This window comes from Callithrix jacchus, chromosome 15 (assembly GCF_049354715.1).
Source record: "Callithrix jacchus isolate 240 chromosome 15, calJac240_pri, whole genome shotgun sequence".
Lineage (NCBI taxonomy): Eukaryota > Metazoa > Chordata > Mammalia > Primates > Cebidae > Callithrix > Callithrix jacchus.
Genome location: NC_133516.1, coordinates 39,899,146 through 39,918,343, shown reverse-complemented (window position 1 = coordinate 39,918,343; position 19,198 = coordinate 39,899,146). Strand labels below are relative to the sequence as shown.

The 19,198-nt window shown below is 46.0% G+C and overlaps 1 protein-coding gene across 9 annotated transcripts in view; it reads right to left on the bottom strand.

The window, feature by feature from the left end:
* Positions 1-19,198, bottom strand: part of FLNB (filamin B) — a 170,475-nt gene that overhangs the window by 56,572 nt on the left and 94,705 nt on the right. For all 9 annotated transcript variants that reach the window (XR_013527402.1, XR_013527399.1, XR_013527400.1 and 6 more), the window contains exons 9-18: positions 16,940-17,077; positions 15,194-15,320; positions 14,052-14,188; positions 12,470-12,663; positions 10,795-10,908; positions 9,733-9,876; positions 9,357-9,480; positions 8,875-9,035; positions 7,271-7,361; positions 6,883-7,052 (exon numbers count right to left, since the gene is read on the bottom strand). Coding sequence is in view for 5 of the 9 variants with exons in the window: in XM_002758479.6 (XP_002758525.2) it covers positions 6,883-7,052; positions 7,271-7,361; positions 8,875-9,035; positions 9,357-9,480; positions 9,733-9,876; positions 10,795-10,908; positions 12,470-12,663; positions 14,052-14,188; positions 15,194-15,320; positions 16,940-17,077 (1,400 nt within the window). In the remaining 4 variants the exon portion in view is untranslated. The remainder of the gene's footprint in view (positions 1-6,882; positions 7,053-7,270; positions 7,362-8,874; positions 9,036-9,356; positions 9,481-9,732; positions 9,877-10,794; positions 10,909-12,469; positions 12,664-14,051; positions 14,189-15,193; positions 15,321-16,939; positions 17,078-19,198) is intronic.

The window sequence follows — 19,198 nt, the reverse complement described above, 5'->3', positions numbered from 1 at the left end:
TGGTCCCCAAACCTGCATCCTAGCTGCTCTGCCACACCATCTCCCCATCAGCATTCCCAACATCAGCCACAGGTATAGCAGCTGGGCCTGGGGCCTCTAACCAAACAGAACATTTCTGTCCTGGGAATCAGTTTCAGGCCCCCAGGCTACAAAAGGGATTTGTAAGAGTTCACCTAGACCTGTGCTAAGACCTGCACAGTATCTGAACCTCCATTTCTCTGTGAAAGAAAATCAAGTTGCAAGTGTGAAGGCAGATGGTGCTTGCGGGGTTGGCAGGCCCCCTCACTGGCCGCCAGGGTGGCCGTGTGACATGGAACGGCCATGTGTGCGCCGTGTGTCTCCTCTGGCCGGTTCCAGGCCGTCACACAGCTGGCTTCCTCTCTCCATGGCTGGCCAAGTTCCTCCCCTCCACACTGACTCTCCAAGAAAGCTCATGGCTGTCCCAATAGATCAAGATCCCCTTTACCTCAATCGACCAGGCGTAATGTAACAGGAAAGTGGGAGGGAGAGACGAGTTCCCCCCAAGAATCCAGCGGCCTTGCTGGAATGCAGGGCCTGCTGAAAGCTGTTGCTGATCAAGTGTTAAAAGGGTATATAGCATTTGGCCTATGTATATATTGCCACATTCCTTTTGTAATAAGGAAGGGGGTAAAGGCCAAGAAAAAATAAACTGGTTGCATCAATGAAGGGAGGATTAATTTTCCAGGGTTTTTAAGTACTGCACACAAAACTAACTGGCCCCCTGTCTGTGTGTACAGCATTTCTGGTAAAATGTGCACAGGTCAAATTCAACAGAGCTGGGAGCCAGCCAAGGGGCAGGAAAGGTCTCCTCCTTGTACTGTTTAAGACTGACTCACTACTTCAGCCAACGTGGCATTCCCAACGTGCCAGCTCTTCCCGAGCTTCTGTTTCCCCACAGCCCCTAACAACTCAGGGTCTCGCTAGGCAGACCTCAGGCTAACCAGAAGTCTTGGAGATACCTTCTCCCTAGCCCATATAAAGTTTTCTGGCCACTTCTCTGAAGTGCTAAAAAAGAGAGAGAAAAATCCTCTTCCAGTTAAGCCCACCCATCCCATAAAAGAAAGTATGTTCTTGTTACCGGTTAAAAACAAAACAAAAACTCAGATAGGAAATGAACTCTACCTTAAATAACCTAAGAAAAGGGAGGGGAAAAAAACTCAGAGATTTACACCTACAATGCCTACAGCATTTTAAGGCGCCCCCTGAGGCCCGAGCTAAGGAATGGACTGTTTATTCCCCAAACAGGGCTAAGTGAGGGCTGGCGGAGTGGTGATAGCCAGTGCACTTCACCACGACTTTACCGGCTGTGAAGCAGCTTTACTCTCCTCTACATGCTTCTGAAACCTGAATCTTATTCTTCAAAATACACATACACAAGACATTGACCAGACACTTCAGAAGAGGATGGGACTGAGAAAGCCATCTCATCTCTTCCAGAGCCCTCTGGGAGCAGCCAGGACCACCATGTCAAGAACATTTCAAGGTAGAGACTGTTACCCTATGAGGGTCTGTGAGCTCACAGGGACTCCTAAAGTGCCAGAGTAGCACGTGGAGTTGTCCCCATTCCTAGTGGCTCCCAACACAGCATGTAATGGAGACATTGCCACCAGCTTCTCAAACTACTCTGCTCAGGGGAACCTGGGGTGAGAAATTTAAGCTGTTTGAGGCCACCCACAGCCAAAAGAAGAGAAGACAAAAAAAGTCCTCTGGGAATTTACTTCTCTTCTAGAAAATCGAGTCTTTGACCTCTGGGTGGGTTCTCAAGCCTCAGTCCAAAAAGTCCACTCCTCTAAGGCAAAATGAGCTCTGACCCTTGCATCCTCACAGGGCCTCACAGGACCCACCACCACCCACATCACTCATCCACCCCAGGCAAGCGAGCACCTGCAAGCTGTCACTCAGGGATTCTGGGAGGTGGAGTGGCAGGCCTGCAGGCATCAGGGAGCAAAACCAGCAATCAGGGACCTAGGTTACACAGACGGGGCCTCGGCTCTCCACGTGGCACAGCCTGTTCTGTAGAGGAAGCGCCCACCCCAGGCCAAGATACACCCATGCCCAAGCTGCCGCCTTTCTGGGGATTTCCAGCCTGTTATTCCCTAAAACCACCATGAGAAGGTGTGCCTGTGGGTGGCAGCTCTCAAAGTATGCTCCCTCCTCTGTGTCAGGGGGTGGCTTTCTGGGTTGACCCAGGTCTCTTAACCACATCCAAGGGCACACTTCCTCAGCCCAATCTTGAGCTTTTAGCTGTTCTTCAGAAAACAGAGAGGTGTCAGCATCACTCCTCTACCAGATTACAATGTTCTTAGGCCATCTCCGCCTGTGAATCCAGGCACCATGTCATTTATTCACTCACTCAGCCACGAATCCACACCGAGCATTTATAGGGCCAGGATCCAAGTTGGAGGTGGGAGTGGGAAGGAAACTCACAATCCAAGGAGAGACTGAATGTTTTCTTTGCCGTAGAAAAATAGGCAGTATTGCGAGTTGCCCAAACAATGAAACAACAAACCCAGCTCTAAACAGCAAACAATAAGAAGGACCCTAGAGCCACCCTGCAAGTCATTCACAATGAAGGCAACAACCGATACCAAGGCCCACCAGGCTCCTGGAACGCATCACAGGAACATCCGGACACAGAGCCCTAAATGGGTACTCAGCATGGCAGCAGTTCTCAAGCCTGCTACTATCAGAGAACTGGATGAATGTGACCTTGGTGTAACCCTGAAGTAAGGAGCCTCCCACTCTAGCATCACTTCAAAGGGGAAAAAACCAGACCTAGGCTCCTAATCTCTGCTTCTGCCTCAACCAGCAGCAGGGGCCATCCGGGGTACTGGGTTCTGCATCACCCTTTCCAAGGATGCAGGTCAAACCCTGGCCCTGTCCTGATTATCTGCAACTGACTTTCTAATGGCTCAGCCAAAACACTAAAAGGTATATAGACACAGGATAAAACAAAAGTCACAAAGTGTCTTTAGAAGAGGCTATGACCTTGTGATCCTAGTCATTATACACAGACAGCTATGGCTCCCTGGTGCCTTCTCCGAAGGAATGTGGAGAATTGGCAACAAAAAAGATGTCAAGCTGGTGCTCCCGGTAGTAAAGCTCCCACTAACCAACAGCAGAAAAATAATTACCTACCTACTATTGAGTGGCCTGATGAGAAAAGGATGTTCTATCTATAAAAGTGTTAGTTTTATCATTACTAATAATGAATGTTTTGTTTGGATTTTTTTTTAAGCACAGGAAGAAGCAAGTCTGGAGATAAGAAGCCTCATTTATAACCTGCACCCAAGAACTGTTAACAGGCAACCCAGAGTGAGAGAATATATTTGTAAATCATATATCTGATAAGGAATTAATATCCAGAATACATGGAGCATTCCTAAAACTCAACATAAAATTAAGAAGGTTGATATAAAAATGGGCAAGTAGATATTGGGTTTTTTTTGATAGTGGCTATCCTATTGAGTGTAAGATGGTGTCTTATTGTGATTTTGATTTGCATTTTCCTTCTTTTTTTTCTTTATTACAATTTTTTTTTTCGAAGATGGGGTTTCACCCTGTTGGTCAGTCTGGTCTTGAACTCCCGACCTCAGGTGATCTGCCCGCCTCAGCCTCCCAAAGTGCTGGGATTACAGGCGTGAGCCACCACACCCAGCTTGCAAATCAAAATCACAATAAGACACCATCTTACACTCAATAGGATAGTCACTATCAAAAAAAAAAAAACCAGAAAAAAAACAAATGTTAGCAAGGATGTGGAGAAACTGGAATGTTTGCATGCTGTGGCAGGACTATAAGATGGTGCAGCCACTGTGGAATACAGTAGAGAGGTTTCTCAAAAAACTAAAGAGATTTACCATATGATCCAGCAATTCTATTCTGGGTATATACTCAAAAGAACTAAATGCAGAGATTCAAAGAGCTGTTTGTAAACCCAGCATTATTCACAGCAGACAAAAGACAGAAGCAACCCAAATGTTCTTCAACAGATGAAGAGGGCCGGGTGCAATGGCTCACGCCTGCAATCCCAGCACTTTCAGAGGCAGAAGAAGGCGGATCATCTGAGATCAGGAATTTGAGACCAGCCTGGCCAACATGGTGAAACCCAATGGAGAAATCTTGGCCAACATGGTACAATATCTCTACTAAAAAGACAAAAATTAGCCAGGTATGGTGGCACGTGCCTGATGTGCCTGTATTCCCAGCTACTCAGTAGACTGAGGCAGGACAATCACTTGAACCCAGGAGACAGAGGTTGCAGTGAGCCCACATTGCACCACTCTAGCTTGGGAAACAGAGTAAGACTTCATCTCAAGGAGAAAAAACACAGATGAAGAGAGAAGCAAACCATACATACATACAATGGAATCCAGCCTTAAAGAGGAATGAAGTTCTCACACATGCTACAACATGGATGACATTATGCAAAGAAAAATAAATCAGTCACAAAAAGACAAATACTAAGGCTGGGCTCAGTGGCTCACAGCTGTAACAACAGCATGTTAGGAGCCTGAGGTGAGAGGACTGCCTGAGCCCAGGAGTTCGAGACCAGCCTAGACAACAGAGAGACAAGGTCTCTGAAATTTTTTTGAATTTTCATAAAGACAAACAAACACGTATGATTCCACTCATATGAGGCACTTAGAGGTAGATCAAACTCCCAAGGCTGAGCGCAGTGCCTCACGCCTGTAATCCCAGCACTTTGGGAGGTCAAGACAGGAAGGTCACTTGAGTTTGAGGAGTTTGAGACCAGCTTGGGTAACATAGTGAGACTTCTGTCTCTACAAAAAAAAATTAATTAATTAAAAATTAGCTGGCTGTGGTGGCATGTGCCTGTAGTCCCAGCTACTTGGGAGGTTGAGGCAGATCACTTGAGCTCTGGAGGTTGAAGCTGCAATGAGCCACGATTGTGCCACCGCACTCCAGCCAGGGCAACAAAGCAAGACCATCTCAAAACAAACAACAAACAAAACACAGAAGAAAAAACTCATAGAGACAGAAAAGTAGAATAGTATGTGCAGGGGCTAGGGATAAGGGAAACGGAGTTACTGTATAATGGCTACAGAGTCTCGACATTGCAAGACGAAAAAAGTTCTAGAGATAGATGGTGATGGCTGCCCAACAATATGAATGTAACTAATACCACTGAACTGTGTAATTAAAAATGGTTAGGAAACTACATTTTGCATTATGAAGATTTTGCACTTTAAAAATTTGGGAGGTTGGGCGTGGTGGCTCGCACCAGTAATCCCAGCATTTTGGGAGGCTAAAGTGAGTGGATCACTTGAAGTCAGGAGTTCTAGCCTGGCCAACATGGCAAAACCCCATCTCCACCAAAAATTCAAAAATTAGCCAGGCACAGTGGCGGGTGCCTATAATCCCAGCTACTCGGGTGGCTGAGGCAGGAGAATCGCTTGAACCTGGGAGGCAGAGGTTGCAGTGAGCTGAGATCATGCCACTGCACTCCAGCTTGGCCAACAGAGTGAGACTTTGTCTAAAAAATAAATAAATTAAAATGTGGAGAAGAAAGCACAAACAGCAGCAAGCCTGGATGTAAGGGGTACATTTATAACATGACACCCAGAATCCCTTCACCCAGGAATCCCCCCCACCACTACAGGGACGTTTTCACAGTAAGGATTTTATCTCCAAGAGTGTGCAGCCCCCAAAGCCAGTGGACAGCTACAACATGCCCCCCTCCTCACTCTAACCCTCTTTCTTCCCCACTTGACTCTTGCTAGCTCCTCACTGAGAGGACCCAGGCGGGAGCAAGGCTTCTTGAGCAGCGTTTCTGCAGAAAGCGTCATCCTTCTTGTCCTACAAATGGCATTTCGAACACAGCAGGACTGTTTCCCTTAAGAATAAAGGAATCTCAGAGGCTTGGAACAACCACTTAGAACACTAGGCTTAAGTATTAAAATCCAGACTTTTCTGTCAGGACGTCTGCTCCCCAGACCCCAGAGGTGTGAACATGAAGCAAAACAAAATTTTCAACAAATATAATGGGTACGGGGTTTCAGTTTTACAAGATGTAAAGAGTCTGGAGATGGATGGTGGTGCCCGACATAATGAATGTACTTAACACTAATAAACTATACACTTAAAAATGGTTAAGATGGTAAATTTTATGTTATGTGTATTTTACCACAATAAAAAATTTTTTTAATGTTTTGAAACAAATAAACATTAACTTGTACAGAGAGGTAGTTTTAAGGCCTTATGACCTAAAATAATCAGAGTAAGCCAGCCTAGATGGTAAGATCCCATGTGAAATCCTGCATTTTGTAAAGGGGAATGATTTGCTGCCCTAAATAGTGTGTTGCACCTTAGGGACTAAAGGCTGAACTGGCTCTTTGAGAAAAGACCTCATTCCAACACCTCGTAAAAAGGGGAAACTAAGCTAAAAGGGCCAGGAAGGAAACACCAAGGTATAGCAGCTCTTTCCCTGTGGGTAATTAATGAAAAGACTAAAAGGCAGCTGGTGAGGCTGTGAGGCAGTCCACATGTGTGTGCGTGTGTGTGTGTGCACATGTGTGCACCTGTATGTAAGAGAAAGGTAGGTATTAGCACCTGAATATCAAGAACTGAGCAAACCAAAGATAGAGATATGGGATAAAACCAAAACCAAAGATAGAGATATGGGATCAGCCTCCCATTTGCTCTTGGGGAATTCTGCAGTCCCACCTGATAGAACCCATCAGGCTTCCTATCGGTGCTCAGAGGGGTTCAAAATGCCAGGAGCTGCCTCTCATCAGGGAGCACCTCTCACACCCTGTGGTGTCCAGTGACCCACTGACTTGACTGCATAGAAAGGGGCCTGGCTGGGGGACAGGGGAACAGAGCAGAGAAGGACCCTACCTGTTGGGTGGGTGTATATTTAACGGTGTGGGAGTAGTCGTAATTATCGATAATATCCAAATCCTTCACTGCATCGCCAGGAAGGGGGCTGTTGAACTGCACGTTGAGTGGGGCTTTCCCGGCCCCCTTGGTGTAGACAGTGAAGTGGGTTGGTTTCCCGTTTTCCACACCTGGAAAGATATACTGTGAAGTGAGGAGACAGACCAGCTGGAGTAGTTTCACTCTGAGAACCTGTCAGACAGGTTCAACAGCACCAGGTCTATTATGACAGCCAGCCCTGCTGTCTGTCAGAGCTGCACAGAACACCTGCCAGCTTGGTGTGGGTGCTGGTGGAGGTAAGTTCCTCAGTGCCACCGGCCGGCAGAACAACCTTGACATGCCATCTTACCTGCTTTGCTGAGCCCAGGACCTTCTGCCTTCACTTTGCTGGCATCGTGGGAAGGGTCAACTTTGACTCTGAAAGGGCTGGCGGGGATTTCCTATAGCAGAGACACAGTCTTAGTAGGAAAGGCCCTGAAGCAACAGCCAGAGCTCAGGGTGGGTGAACCTTAACATCACTTTGACTTAGTGAGCAGTGAGCAGACTTCTGTTAGCACAGGCAAACAGAAGGGTAAACTAAGCTAACAGGGCCTAGCATCGGTAAGGTCACTCTCTAATGTCAGGACCCCTGATATCACAAACAAACCCGAGGACTCTGAGCTTTTAACACCGAATGTTGAGTAGTTGAGTAGTAAGGATGAAAAATGCTAACAAGAATGAAACCAAAAAGGACAGTAACATATGGGGCTGGGGGAAGGAAATGTCCTCCAGGGCAGTTCAGAGCTGAAGAACTGCAATAATTCTGGCTCTGATCCCATTCTTGCTCTTGGGGAATTCTGCAGGAGGCCAAAGGAAATGCAAGAAATGATCAGAGAAAGAATGATTGTAAGTCTTCAAAAAGAACATTGCAGACTGTCAGAGCAAAAGCAGAAGAGGCCAAATGGATGGTGTCAAGACCACTACCTTTAGGCACAGAACATTCTACCAAGGTTCCCATTTTTAGGTAAGGTTAATTTTAATCCCTGGAATTTCAGAATTCTCTGTTTTAGGATGCTGCTCATCCTATCTTCACTATTACATACTGAAACTTCAAATCACCTCTCTCTATAAAAGTGTAAGGGTGGAGACCACAGTCACTGCTTCAAAGGCATCTAAGTAGAACATATCCGGAAGCTCATTGCATTTCAACTAAAATCTTGATGAAAGTTTGTACCAAACTAGTCTCTTTCCAGACCCCTGCTTTCAACCACTGCATACGCTGCCTCACTTTTGTTAGAAAGTGAGAATAATTGAGTCTGGGTATTTTTCTTTCTTTCCTTCTTGGTTTTAAGGAGCCAGAAAGAAAATGATTGAGCAGTGTTCTCCAGACATCTTCCCTGTCACTAAAACACCATAAAGGAGGACAAATGCAGTGGCTCACGCTCATAATCCCAGCACTTTGGGAGGCCAAGGTGGGCAGATTGCCTGCGAGACCAGCCTGGCTAACATGGTGAAAGCCCATTTCTACTAAAAATACAAAAAATTAGCGAGGCATGGTGGCACATGCCTGTAATCCCAGCTACTTGGGAGGCTGAGACAGGAGAATCGCTTGAACCCAGGAGGCAGAGGCTGCAGTGAGCCAGGATCACACCATTGTATTCCAGCCTGGGTGACAAGAGCAAAACTCCATCTCAAAAAAAAAAAAAAAATTAGCAGGATGTGGTCGTGTGAGCCTATAGTCCTCAGCTACTTGGGAGGCTGAGGTGGGAGATCACTTGAACCTGGGAGGCAGAGGTTGCAGTGAGCCAAGATCACACCACTGTACTCCAGCTTGGAAGAAAGAGTGATATTCTGTCTCAAAAAATAATACTAATAGTAAAATAAAACACCAAAAAGTAGATGAGATATGCGCTTAGGCAACTAAAGAGAATTCAAACCCACTCCAACCACCTCCTCCCAGGCCCCAACAACTACCTGAGATGCAAAGAGAACTTTGATAGTGTATCGCCCGGCGGCAGGAGGCACATATTTGACCGTAAACGTATCATTGGCATTGTGAATAATGTCAAAATCCACGTCTTCCTCATCTTCGCTTAACACCCGGGCATCACACTTAATGCCAACGCTGACATCACCTGGAACACACCAGCTTATTAGCACCAGCTTACAAGAAACAGCATGTCCTGTGCAATATCTTCCAGCTCGGTTAACACCCCAAAGAAGCAACTGGGAAGTTTCTAGTAAGAAACCTGAGAAAGAGTAAGGATTTGGGGAAAGTGATGATGGATTAGCAAAGATATCATCAAGGAATGACTCAGAGTCTCAATAGATGAATGAGATTACCTATTCAGATGGACTATTTCCTAGTTCAAAGGGACCTGCCCTCAAAACGTTATAAAAAGAACACCGTTCCCCAAGGAGCAATGATCACTGGGTTAAATGAAGCCCTCTCTCACCTTCCCCAGCCTCAGAACAGTCCACTGTGAAGTGCGTAGGTTCATTTGCCTTCAGACCACTTCTCTCTACACCTGGCCCAAACACTTTGACCTTCTGGGGATGGCTACCTTGCCCGATGTTGACCTAGAGAAAACATGGAGAAGGTCATCAAGTTTGCCCCTGCTTGGACCCAGTAAAATACTATTAAATAACATTGTTAGAAATAGTTCTTCTGGGTGGGCTGGAGCACTCTACCCTTCAGCTCACTCCATCATTCAAGGCCTACCATGGATGGTTCTTTCCATATGTCTGCCTTGACCATCAGGCATGGAGCCCAGACCTGGTGTATGACCAGCCTTTTCCATACAATAGCCAGGATTCTGCCTTACAACCTACCCTGTAGGGGCTATGTGGGATGTTCACGCCTCCCCAGACCACGGCGATGGTGTGCTTGATGGCCTTCACCGGGCTGTATGAGCACGCATACGTGCCGTCCATCCGGCTCTTCATCTGGATGTCAATGGGCTGGCCTTCCCCATCCTGCAAAAAAGCCAGGGCTAGGACCAGAGGTGGCCCTCACATTGTCTCCATCAAACAGGGCCACAGTGGCCTCCCAAGTCACCCAAGTCATCACTTGATTATACAACAAAACTTCATGGAACAATTACAATGTACCATGCTTTCACAACACAATGACAAACAGTGACAAAATATGACACGCATTTATTTAAATTTTTACTTATTAAGAGCAAGCGGCCCCAAAACAAAGACATGGCCACTCAGTGCTTCTTAATTTCAATTCCTGCATTTAAGTCATTTGGCCAAATTCAATTAAATTAGATAAACGTATTTTTTAAATCCTTGTTTACAAATCTCCCACGATGGCCTCAGCAGCTTTAGCCACACCAAAAAGACATCACAGAATAACCTGACACAAACAAGCCTCATTTCCACAGAATATAAATCAGAAAGATAATTTTTTTTGGACAGAGTTTCCCTCTTGTTACCCAGGCTGGAGTGCAATGGCGCGATCTCGGCTCACCGCAACCTCCACCTCCTGGGTTCAGGCAATTCTCCTGCCTCAGCCTCCCGAGTAGCTGGGATTACAGGCACGCGCCACCGTGCCCAGCTAATTTTTTGTATTTTTAGTAGAGACGGGGTTTCACTATGTTGACCAGGATGGTCTCGATCTCTTGACCTCGTGATCCACCCGCCTCGGCCTCCCAAAGTGCTGGGATTACAGGCGTGAGCCACCACGCCCGGCCCCAGCAAGATGATTTTTTTACAAGCCCGGTACTCTTCATGGTAGTCTCATTGAAACTTCATATAACCCCATAAGATAATCTTATCACTTCCAAGGTACAGATGAGCAAACTGAAGATCAGATGGACTCAGCAACTTGCTATTACACGAACCGATCTGACAATTACCTGAACAGGTGGCCCCCCTGAAATTTACCTGAGCAAATATCTTTAAGGGAGCTTTTCCAGCATCCTTAGGATCCACAGTGAACTCAGCCAGGTTGTTGACAATGCATCCAGATTTCTCCAGACCTGGCCCGTATGCTCGAACCTGAAGCAAAGCGGATAATGAGTCTCTTTCTGTGTAATGCTTCAACTAAACCCCTACACAAAGACAAATAAACCAGGGGATGGGGGGAGAACAACATGATCTGTGTCTGGTTTTACAGTATCCACATAAGAGGATGGTTATGAGAGGTAAAATGCTAAAGTAGGCTGTAACTTAAAAACAAATGTCTCTCCCTCATAAGGGAGAAAATTCTCTAAACAGGTGTCCAACCCATGGCCCGAGGACCACATGAGGCACAGGACAGTTTTGAATGTGGCCCAACACAAATTTGTAAACTTTCTTAAAACGTTATAAAATTATTTGCATTTTTTTTTTTAGTTCATCAGCTATTGTTAGTGTATTTTATGTGTGGCCCAAGACAATTCTTCTTCTTCCAATGTGGCCCAGGGAAGGCAAAAGATTGGATACCCTGGCTCTAAAACGAAGCCCAAAGTAACCCATGCTCCCCGCCTTATTCTGAACTGACCTAAAGAACTTCTAATAATTGGGGCAGAGACCTCCAGTCATGCCCAGTTTCAATGTTCCTACTTTGAGGAGACTCAGAATCTTTACCATGGACAACATTTGCACGAGAGGGCGAAGGAATAGCATTTGGCCAAAAAGGGGTAGCTGCCAGCCCAGACTGACATCAGCCTATGGACAGCTGCCAGTGTGAGCCAACAGTAGCACACGTGGTGTGTGGGGCCGCTCCCTGTCAGCCAGGCTGGCTCACAGTCAATACTTATCAGCTTGCTAAGGGTTTGAGAAGAAACTCTTGGAACCATTGCTCTAACTTAAGAGACAGGGAACTAGGGAAAAAGACAATCTTTATCCATGAAGCATCTTGAGATAATAACTACCGAAAATGGCAAGCCTGAAATATGATCCCTGGACTTGTAAGAAAGTAACAGTTTATGGAGCCCTCCACATGGGCCAGGCATGAGCTAAAGGCTGTCTTTATGCATGCCACCTCCTGAATCATCCTAGAAGCTCTCTAGAAGCAGAGACTACTATCATTCCTGTCTTATAGAGGAAGATACCAAGAGTCAGACAGGTAAGTTACTTGCCCAACACTATAAAAGTGCTAAGCAATACTAGCAGGATTCAAATGCAGGCCTGGGCTAGGCGTGGTGGCTCATGCCTGTAATCCCAGCACTTTGAAAGGCCAAGGCAAGCAGATCACTTGAGACTGGGAGTTTAAGACCAAACCGGCCAACATGGCAAAACCCCATCTCTACTAAAAAATACAAAAATTGGCCAGGTGTGGTGGTGCATGCCTATAGTTCCAGCTACTCGGGAGGCTGAGGCATGAGAATTGCTTGAACCCAGGAAGCAGCAGTTGCAGTGAGCTGAGATGGCGCCACTGCATCCCAGCCTGGGTGACAGAGCGAGACTCTGTCTCAAAACAAACACATAAACAAACAAATGCAGGCCTGTTTCCTTCCTAAAATCCAAATGATTCCTCTCTGCCGCCTCTCAACATGCTGCTTAAGGTAACTTCGGGCAAGGGGGTGAGGAACCAGGGGCCAGGGACGAGAAGAGAGAAGCACAACAGCTGATTCACCAGATCAGGGTTGTAGTCTCCCGTGGCTGGGTGGATGAAGGCCATGTACGGGCTGTCCTTGATGTCTTCGTCATCACACATGATGTGAACGGCGTATTCACCAGGCTCCTTGGGCCAGTATTTGACGTCACATGATCCATCATTCTGGTCATCGTACTCAATCTTTGCCTGGGAGGGGCCTTCAATGGCAAACCCTAGGGGGAGGGGGTGGAAGGTTCTCCCTTGTTATATGGTGGAAAGCACCTATTCTATGTTACAACAACTCATTCTGGCTGCCTCCCTAAAAGCCAAGTGTTGGCCAGGAGATTGAAATCTGTTTCTGTCCCTTTCTCCCAAAACCAAGCCCATCGAGTCTTTACTAGAGATGGAACGGGTGAATTATATATAGATTGAGGGGTGTGTGTGTGTGTGTGTCTGTGTGTGTGTCTGTGTGTGTGTGTGTGTGTGTGTGTGTGTGTGTAGCATTAAATATGTTATACATATTTTATTATCATCCAACAGGAGAAATCCAACTTGCAAACCTTTCTATTGGCAATGTTGCAACATGTGGCAAAAGCCTTTTGCCAACAGCCACTCTTAGCACCACCAAACCCACTTCTGGGCTTTTATCTGAAGGCAGTTACCAAGGATATAGTCAGCACTGTTTTTATAGCAAAACCATGGCAATAACTGGGGAGCCTGACAATAGATATCGCCACACAATGGAATTCCATGGAAGCCAAGGGAAATGAAGGCATACCTATATTTATACATAAAGCTATAAAGACTTGTCCAAGATATTTTCCGTAGCAAATCAATATTTGCATGCATATGTACAGAGAAAAAAAGTCTAGAAGGACATACCAAAAGGCTTAATATTATCTCTAGACTAGAAGAATATACAAAACGATTAATATTATCTCTCTAGAAGGGAAAATAAAATGTGATTTCTTATTTTTCTCTTTTGCTTATTGCTATTACCTAAAACAGGGGTTGCTAAACTACAGTCTGAAGGCCACATCTGGCCCACTGACTACTTTTGCAAATAAAGTTTTAATGGAACATAGCCACACCCATTTGTTTACGTATTCCTATGGCTGCTTTCAGGCTACAACGGCAGAGTCAAGCAACTGTGACAGAGACCATATGGCCCACAGGTGGAGAATATTTGCCATCTGGCCCTTTACAGAAAAAGCTGGCTGACTCCTGATATAAAATGATCACATACACATTAGACATGTATTTAAAATATACTTCAGCAATGCTCCAAATAATATATTTGTTTCCCAAATCCAAGTTTCAGCAAAATTCATTCACTCATTCATCTAACTATAGGTCGGTCAACAGTATTTGCTAAGCTTTACTATGTTCCAAGCATTGTTTTAGACGCCATACCTACATAAAGCTTCTGCCCTCGAGGTCTCCTGGATGAAAGAATGCTGGTGTCAGAGGCAACTGACAGCACACTGAGATGGCTTCGGGTGGTCAGGAGGCCAGGAAGCTGAACGTTTCGAGGCTAGGCCCCAACATGCACCCTGACATAGCCCAGAAACCCTGTAACCCTGAGCCTTCCAGAAGATGCTGATCAGCTGCATCCACTTACCCAGAGATCCCACTTCAGAGCCAATGGATTCTACCACGAAGTCTGCCGACCGCCCGACAATCCCACCATGGAGCCCAGGGCCCCAAGCACGGACTTTCTGCATACCCGCTTCGGGGCCAACTTGAACTTCAAAGGGGCTACAGGGAAAGGAATAGAAGCAGCATCAAAGAAGAGTAAAGAAAGATCTCACTACAGCCATAAGGGGCAGTTCCTTTGCACACTCTTTCCACTTGCCTGAGCCTTTCACCTGGCATCCCAGACTCAAGCCAAGCCCTTCCTCCAGGCAGCCTCCCCACCACAATAGCTATTGTTATGTCAACAATATAATGTAATGTGATTGCTTCTGGGAGCTCAGGTGGCCACTGGATTGGCACTCAAGCCATGCTGCTTTGCACCAGCCTCCTGGTCCTTTACCTTTGTGTACAGTCCTCCCCAGACTATGACCCTGGAAAGTGAGAGAGTCCACACACACTCTATATCCTGCTTATGCTATAACCAGAAAACTTGGTTGAATAGGCTTTATCTCATACATGAATGAATGTGCTGTAACCTTGGCATGGAAGGCTTAAAAAAAAAAAGTGTGATAGGTATTCAGAACTCAGCACTGCCCCAATATTTCCCAAGGCAAACTGAATTTATTCAGAGTTTAAAGTTGCACCCAGGGGAGCTAGAAAACATCAGAACGCAGAGGGGCAAGTGCCATGCCTACAAGGCAAAGCTGCAGACTGCGGCCCTTGGCCCCTGACAGCACTCACGTAGAAGGTCTTAATGTAAACCACAGCAGATTTTGCCCCGTGGCATTCAAGAACAAAGGAGTTCATTGAAAAAGAGAATCTCAGTTTATATGTGGGCATCTAGACTCACAGCCCATTTGCTCTCTCTGACTGCTCCTTCTGCCTCCCCTGCCTCCCACCAGCCCCTAACCGCCAGCATTTGATTTAAAGCAAGTCAGCTAAAACCACAGCAACTTTCTGCTGCTTTTTGAGAACAGGCCAAATGTCTGTGCTGCTCTGAAAAAAAAAAAAAAATGTTTTCAACAAAGCAGATCTCTTTCCCTCCTGCAGCCCAGGAAGCAACCACCCGTGAGTCTGCCCTGGGCCGACCACCCTCCAGAGAAGAGGCCTCTGCAGCGGGAGCCTTACCTCTTTGGAATGTGGTGTCCCCCCCATGTGATGGCAATGCTGTATCTCCCTGGGGTGCTAGGGTAATACTCGAATGCATAGACCCCATCCAGAAAGCCTTTCTGCTTCACCAGCTCCTCCAGACCCTCTGTGGGAAAGAAGGAGACAATCTTTCCAACACCATCCTAGGCTCAAAATGAGATCAAAAGGACAAGTACAGAGAGGCAGCCATACTGACAAAACATAAACCATATATAAAAACCAAATGCCCCAGAGTATGGGACCTCTCCCCACCAAGCCTGGGAGATTACTTCAAAGCTAAAATCACAGCCATCTCTGCTTCAAGGTATGAAGAAATGGAGGGTTTCCCAGCTAACTGGCTTTAGAAATCTCGCTTAGCTACACGGGGCTCTGAGGTCCTGTGTAAAGATAAATCCAGTCACATTTCAGTGCTTCCCAATAATCATAGCTACCCTTCCCAGGCCCCCACAAAAACTAGGGAAGAAGTAAACCTTTAGAAATATTTGGTATGAATTTTAGGTTAAGTGTTCCAGTGTATCTTTTTCAACTAAAGATGGACAACAAAAGCAAGAAAGCCCTTGGACTCGATCAGCATGAGGACAGGTTTTAGATGTGACGCTGCAAACTCCAAACCCAGCCATCAGGCAGGAACTTGTTTTGTGTTGAGCCCTGAGGTTTGGCCAGGAAAACCATTGAGTCAAGCAAGTATCCAAGGTCAGGAGAACACACACACGCATACACACACACGCATGCAGGCACACACACACACACACACACACACACACACACACACACACACCCCTCCTTGTCTCCTGTTGCAATAATCTGGGAGGGAAGAAGGCCTCCAAGCAGCTTGACTCCAGGTCTGGGCAGTCTAGAACCTCGGCTGCCCTCAGGGCACAGCCTGCCCCAAAGCCTGGTACTGTGAAGTCAAATATTAACTTTCCGGAGCTCAGAACGCTCCTGCCCCAGCCTGTTGGAAACACAGAGGGTAAGAGTAATCCTGGTCCAGGAAGCTCAAGATTCCAATGGCGTGGGAGTAAAACCACCAAAGGCTGCTACACCTGAGACTAGAAGTGTTGAAATGCTTCTCTGTTCCAAGGGAAAAAGGGAACAGGGAAGATACCCATTCCCACATCTGCTATCTCCTTCCCCAAAAGAGGGAGAGAGAATAGGTTGCAGAGTTTAACCTGTCCCTCTGCAAATGGCATTTATCTACAAAGAAAGCTTAATCTTGGGGAATTTTATTCTCCTTCTATAAGCACTGATCATAGTAATTATGTACTTGACTTAATTTCATACTCTATAAAATGTGACTGCAGTGAGAAAATCACTGGCTTTGGAGGCTATGGTTGAATTGTAGCTCAGATGCTTACAAAAGCTGTATGACCTTGAGCAAGTGTCTTCCTCTCTGAGCCTAGATTTCTAAAATAAAAAATGAGCCACTTCCAGTTGTTCCAACAGCAGCATTTCCCCAAATCCTTTACATCACTGCTTTTTATACTCCCAGAAGTCTTGATGTAATGTAAGGCTGTCAAGCCACCCACTGTCCTCACCTCCCTCATCCAGGGCAGACATTACTAATAATCCCTGCTCCCTTCCCCAAGAAGCCCAGATAGCCTCAGATCCCTGACATAGCCTTCTGGGATAAATTGAGGAGAACTGGCCATGGGATGAAATCCATATGCCATGGCAGCAAAGTTAGCCAAAATCACACCTGAGACAGAGAAACGAAGCAACACTTACTAGGACCCTTCACGGCTACGCTGAGCTCCCCACTTCCTGCAGCTTTGGTATCAACCTTGAAGTCTGCGGTCTCCCGGATACGGACGCCTTTGGGCTGCAGGCCTCGGCCACTGGCCCGGCAGGCATTTGGATTGCAGGCTGCAAGCACAGTTTTGACATCAATTCAATCTTTCATTCTTTAGTTAGTCGTGAAAGCCAAGGTAACCTGGAGCCACCCGCCAAGAAAATATTTGCTTTGCACAAACAGTATGCAGTAGTTGCCCAAGACCAGGGGTCCCACTCAGGGAGCACACCAGGCTAGCAAATACGGACACAACGTAACTTTGTCTAGCCACACCACAGAAGGACTGGAGGAAAGTGACTTTGGCAAAGAAAACAGGAGAGCACAGTGAATCCATGCTGTGCTTCTGGTACCAGCATTTAACCTTTCATTTGCGAAAGGGAGTTAGGGCCGAGTCCTGGACATTATTCAAACCTCACTGCCATACTCAAGGGCCCAGTAATTGGATAGACTGGACTTTTTCAAGTCTTCTTGGAAAATGTAGTACTTGAAAATGCCTGTCTGGGTTCCAAACCCTGGGTCAGCCATTTCTAAGTGTCTAAATGTTGTCTTCCGCCTGAACAACCAGGCAAAAACAACCAACACAGCTCAGAAAGAGACCAGTTCAGCCCCACCTCGGCCGAGGCAGACCGATCTTTCAGTGCCGTCTATTACAAGGCCTTCAGAATGTGTGTGGCTGTAAAGGCAATAATTAGCAGTAACCTCCACTACTGATTTCATTTCTGGGTCTAGCTTGAAAACCTAAAGTTGTAAGTCTAAAAGTTAAGGACAAAGATAGCTTCTACTATGCCTTGCTTGAAATGTCCACAGAACTAATGTTCCATGGTCATTCCATGGTATCCGGAGGTTGATAAAAGAAACTTTATGCCCTAGAGTGAATCCCAGCACGGACAACATTTTCAGTAAACAGAAATGGGAGACAGGTGGGGGGAATGTCATGTTATTAAGTGGCTTTTCCTTTCCAAGTCTGACACTGCATAGTTGAAAACTCTCTACACAGGAAGGTCACAGACTCCAGAAGATGAGACTCTTTACTCCATAGATGGAAGGTAATTCCTCCTCTGGCTCCTCCTTCCTGCAATGGCCTTAGCTGGCTATTTGGCAAACTGCTTCCCAAAGAGTCATACACACACCTTTGGAGTTAGAGATGATTTTAGATGGTTTATGGATGAATATAAGCTTATGGTGGCATTTTATGGCAAGTGACTTTGGTTTTCCATTGTGAAAGTGACATACAGTTTCTTTTAATAAAAAATCATTTACTCCTGTAAACCCAGCACTTTTGGGAAGCTGAGGCAGGGAGATTGATTAAGCCCAGGACTTTAAGACCCATCTGGGCAACATAGTGAGACCCCCTCTCTATAAAAAGCAAAAAATTAGGCCAGGCATGGTGGCGTATGCTGTAAACCCAGCACTTTGGAAGGCCAAGGCAGGTGAATCACTTGATGTCTGGAGTTTGAGACCAGCCTGGCCAACATAGTGAAACCCTGTGCCTACTAAAAGTACAAAAAAAATTAGCTAGGCATAGTGATGCACACCTGTAGTCCCAGCTACTCAGGTGGCTGAGGCATGAATTGCTTGAACCCGGGAAGCGGAGGCTGCAGTGAGCTGAGATCACACCACTGCACTCCAACCTGGGCAAGAGAGTGAGGCACCATCTCAAAAAAAAAAAAGCATCGTGTTGCTTACCTCCAGTCTTGGCTATTCAGGAGGCTGAGGTGGGAGGATCATTTGAGCATAGGAGGTCAAGGCTACAGTGAGCCATAATGGTACCACTGCACTCCAACTTGGGAGACAGAGTGAGACCCTGTATCCTTCCCACCCACCAACCTCCCACCAATATATATATAATCATTTAGGTGGGAGAGGGGATGTTAGTAAATTAAAAGAGAAAGTTGATTAATTAAATGCTAAATAGTATGGGATATATGGGCCAGAAAGGAAAAAGGAGTCCATGAGTGAGGAGAGGTTGGAAACAATAGTAGGATTAGGAAAGCTGTTCAAAATGGTCTCTTATGTAAAAAAGAGCTTTGTTTAGGAATATGTTAGAAATTTTTTTGCCTGTTTTTTCTTTATCAAGGGGAGAAAAGTTGTTCATACCAGAAGTAAGTCACAATACGATGACAGGACTTCCTCGGAGGGTTTTAATGTGTCTTATGACACACACACACACACTCATGGAAATTATGAACATGTGT